The following is a 3,690-nucleotide window of genomic DNA, read 5'->3' as shown; positions in this document are numbered from 1 at the left end:
TGGGAATTTTTCGTATAAGATTTGAACCAAAATACAGGCATAGGGCTTAAATACAACGTGATTCAAGACAGTATCATCAGTAAAGGCGGCTCCAGTAGTGGTGCGCAAGCGCGCCATTCACTCAACCACAGTTTATTCAAACACGTGCTTTCTAAATGGCACATACACCACCGTAAAACACTGTCAGACATCAGATGGGTAATATACCCATTGGGTATAGGAGTTTTGTTTTGATTTCGATGATGAAATAACGAGAAGAATCTGTCTAGAATACGTATTGCACTCTCCGATGTTACAAAATCCTCAATAAGTTTGTTTGTGGCTGTCGTGTTTACAGTACATCTCATTACAATGTTGCTTTAATTACTCATCTTGCATCTTCAATGCATGCACCTTCTATGGCTACTCAATAGTTTACTGCTCGCGCTGAAGTGCAGTATTTAGGAAATCGCCTTTAACCATCGTGATTTGCATCTAGCTGGCACCGAATCTGTGTTTGGTTTGTTATCAGTATCTACGTTCTGTGACAGTGTCAATCTTATCTTATCGCGAAACTTTTCGTTGTTGATCGCTAGTCATCCAGGCAGTCTTGAATCGAAAACGCTTAGAGCTATAATAGCCTCATCCTGGTCCGGCAATAGCTCAGTCGTGCAAAACCACTCTGCGTGAACAAAATTTCATTCAGAACTTTCGGTTTGATTGATTCGTGTTTTTTTTTTGGTAAACATGTCAGCTGATGTGCATCGCGTCCTCTCGATCCAAAGCCATGTAGTGCACGGATACGTTGGTAACAAAAGTGCAGTTTTTCCATTGCAGGTGAGACTATTCAGTGAGTTTAGAGCTCAATGTATATTGAGTTGAATGTTATGAATGTGACTATATCTTAATTGACCTCATGGACTCTATTAATAGATAAACTAAATTCAGACTCAGATCTATCCCTAGTGATGTAAACACAATGCATATTTCACGTATTCGCGCGTATGTGTATACAGCACATATTAGATCTTCGAATTTCACCATATCATTAAAAAAATATACCGATCATGATTTCGTCGTTGTTTTCAGAGGAGATTTTATAGTTGAAATAAGTTATGTAAAAAAAAAGTTTTAAAATGATTTAATATTTGAACGCCAATATCCACAAGAGTATTAGTTTAAGAAAAAAGGAAATAAAAACATTTTCCCATTCAAAATAACAGGTTCAGTGTTAATATAATCCTATGATGCACACAAAACTTGACACAAAGTATTAGTGGAAATTAATCTATGGTATTACTGAGCAGAAAGTGTGTGTGCAGAAAAAAATAAATAGATAATAGTCAAAATAATGTATTGATAAATAAGAAAATTCTCAGCTTTACATTTCTTTTTGCCTTTTATACATCTCCTGTTTTTCAAATAATGAATAGATACGTAATTTGGATGCCAAACATTGAAACCATTTGAATGGATTGATTTGGTTATTTGTAAAAACTGTTTTAGAATTTGGAAATACCCCAGACATACGAATGATACGATAATGGTGGACAACTTTTTAACTTTTGTATCTTAGAAAATATCCTTCCTGTGAGCAGCACTGACGCATTCTTGTGCCGTTCACCATTGACCGTTGCATAAACGTTCCGCATATCATTTCGATCCATGCTTTCCTGCGCTCCAGCTCTTCATGCTGCATGCAGTGGATTCGTTTCTCTTCTGCTCTTGCCACCCTATTGAGCCAGCTATTAGAAATCGACTTCTGGCGACATTTTCCTCGTTCGTCACTCGTTGGCGTTTCTTGTCAAAACAGCCAATTCATGTGAGTCGTTGGGCGGTATACCTATCATCTTTTCCGCTGTCGTTGTATCTAACAAACGTCCATAAACCGGTAACATCACTTGACCGTTGAACTCTCCTATCCTCTCGTCTAGCTTCCAATGTTTGAACCTGGCGGATCTTTATGATGATACATAACTGCAAAATAACTTGCACTGCTTTGTCTTTATTATGCTGCAACAGGCCTAATATACATTATGTCAACAGAAATGGTATCAGCAACTCCAAGATCACATGCTATACTTATATTTTTTTTCTATTACATAGGTTCTTGGCTTTGAAGTGGACAACATAAATTCGGTGCAGTTCTCGAACCACACTGGCTACACCAATGGCTTCAAGGGTCAAGTGCTGAACGAAACTGAACTTGCTGAGTTATTTTCCGGCCTGAAGGCGAACGACTTACTCAACCAATACACTCATCTCTTGACTGGATATGTCGGCAATATTAACTTCCTGGCGGAAATTGCCAACATCCTTAAAACTCTGCGATCCGTCAATCCAAACCTTATCTATGGTGAGTGGTCTGTATATAAGACGTCCTCTAATTAGGTTTTGTAAAAATAAAATTAAAAATATGAATATTCATAGTCTCTTTAATAGCACAGATATGAAAAAAAAATATGATTGGACATTACTGTTACGAGGCGTTTTATCATTTATTTGTTTTGTCATCGTCAATGGATGGTCCATACTTATTGCACCTTGAATTTTCGCTTATCAAATGTGCAACATTGTATTCTAATCTAAATATACTGCAAAAGATAACCATCTGTGTACTTTCCTCCAGTCTGCGATCCAGTGATGGGTGATGATGGCGTCATGTATGTACCGCAGGAACTGCTTCCAGTCTACCGGGATACGATTGTACCGTTGGCAGACATTGTGACCCCGAACCAGTTCGAGGTCGAACTACTCACCGGCAAAAGCATAAAATCTGAACAAGAAGCATGGGATGCCGTCGAATGGTTCCACGACAAAGGCGTGAAGACTGTGGCCATTTCCTCGTCCGAGCTTGGCGGATCCAACGATTTGCTGGCGCTGGTTAGCCATAAAGAAGGCATGTATTTGACATTACTATTGTTTATCATTACGTAGCATGCTGAATAAGCTTTTATTTGCAGGAAACAAATCTCAACGTTATCGCATGGTAATACCGAAGCAGGGTAACGGAATTCGTTTTACCGGCACGGGTGATCTTTTCGCAGCACTATTCCTGGCGCATTCTACCTTGAGCAAATTTGATATGTGTGCCACCCTGGAGCGAACGATCGCTAGTTTGCAAGCAGTCATCACCAAAACACTAACTTACATTCCCGAAGATGTGAAGGCCGGAAAGGCGAAGGTGACTTCTACGCAGCGTGAGCTGAAAATTATCCAAAGTAAGCAAGATATCGAACAACCAAAGGTTACATATCACTGTTCTAAAGTTTGAAGATATTTATTACATTGTTTGTTTGTTTTTTGTGTTTTGCTTTTGATGTATGAGACAATAATACTTTAAAATATATACCAAATTGTAGATGTTTGTTGTAAAATATGATATATGTACAATGTCGGGTCAATAAAACTTATTGCAAATATCTTGAGCAGCCTGGTGGAATTCGTTGGTACCTGTTGGTACAAGTTGTCAAGAAAATGTTCCCAATACTATCTTTAATAAATACAATAAGTGCCTGTCCATAAACTGCGTCTAAGGTCCACGCAAATTTTCAAAAACAATTGCATGGACTAAATTCTACGAGGGGGAGGGGGTGAGTATCTGAGATTGCTCAAATTTAGTCTCCGTCAGTGGTGATCATCCTGCGGCCCGCGGGCCGCATGCGGCCCTCCTAGCCTTAAGATGCGGCCCGCGAAGTACTTTAAGACGAA

At 39.0% G+C, this 3,690-nt stretch overlaps 1 protein-coding gene across 1 annotated transcript; it reads left to right on the top strand.

Moving 5' to 3' along the window:
• Window positions 1-280: 280 nt before the first annotated feature.
• LOC109431683 (pyridoxal kinase) lies at window positions 281-3,407 on the top strand. The gene is made up of 4 exons (XM_029874477.2): window positions 281-816; window positions 2,086-2,335; window positions 2,609-2,878; window positions 2,943-3,407. Exons 1-4 carry the CDS (start codon window positions 727-729, stop codon window positions 3,251-3,253), a joined length of 921 nt encoding a protein of 306 aa, XP_029730337.1. The 5' UTR covers window positions 281-726; the 3' UTR covers window positions 3,254-3,407.
• The last annotated feature ends 283 nt before the right edge of the window (window positions 3,408-3,690 follow it).

The sequence above is a fragment of the Aedes albopictus genome, chromosome 2 (genome assembly GCF_035046485.1).
Source record: "Aedes albopictus strain Foshan chromosome 2, AalbF5, whole genome shotgun sequence".
NCBI classification, from domain to species: Eukaryota; Metazoa; Arthropoda; class Insecta; order Diptera; family Culicidae; genus Aedes; species Aedes albopictus.
The sequence above is the reverse complement of the archived record's forward strand: the minus strand, read 5'-3'. Positions and strand labels throughout refer to the sequence as shown.

Coding starts and splice junctions, on each gene's coding strand:
- LOC109431683 (XM_029874477.2), top strand. CDS start 727: ATGTCAGCTGATGTGCATCGCGTCCTCTCGATCCAAAGCCATGTAGTG. Junction 817..2,085: donor GTGCAGTTTTTCCATTGCAG/GTGAGACTATTC, acceptor TCTATTACATAG/GTTCTTGGCTTTGAAGTGGA. Junction 2,879..2,942: donor GCTGGTTAGCCATAAAGAAG/GCATGTATTTGA, acceptor TTTTATTTGCAG/GAAACAAATCTCAACGTTAT.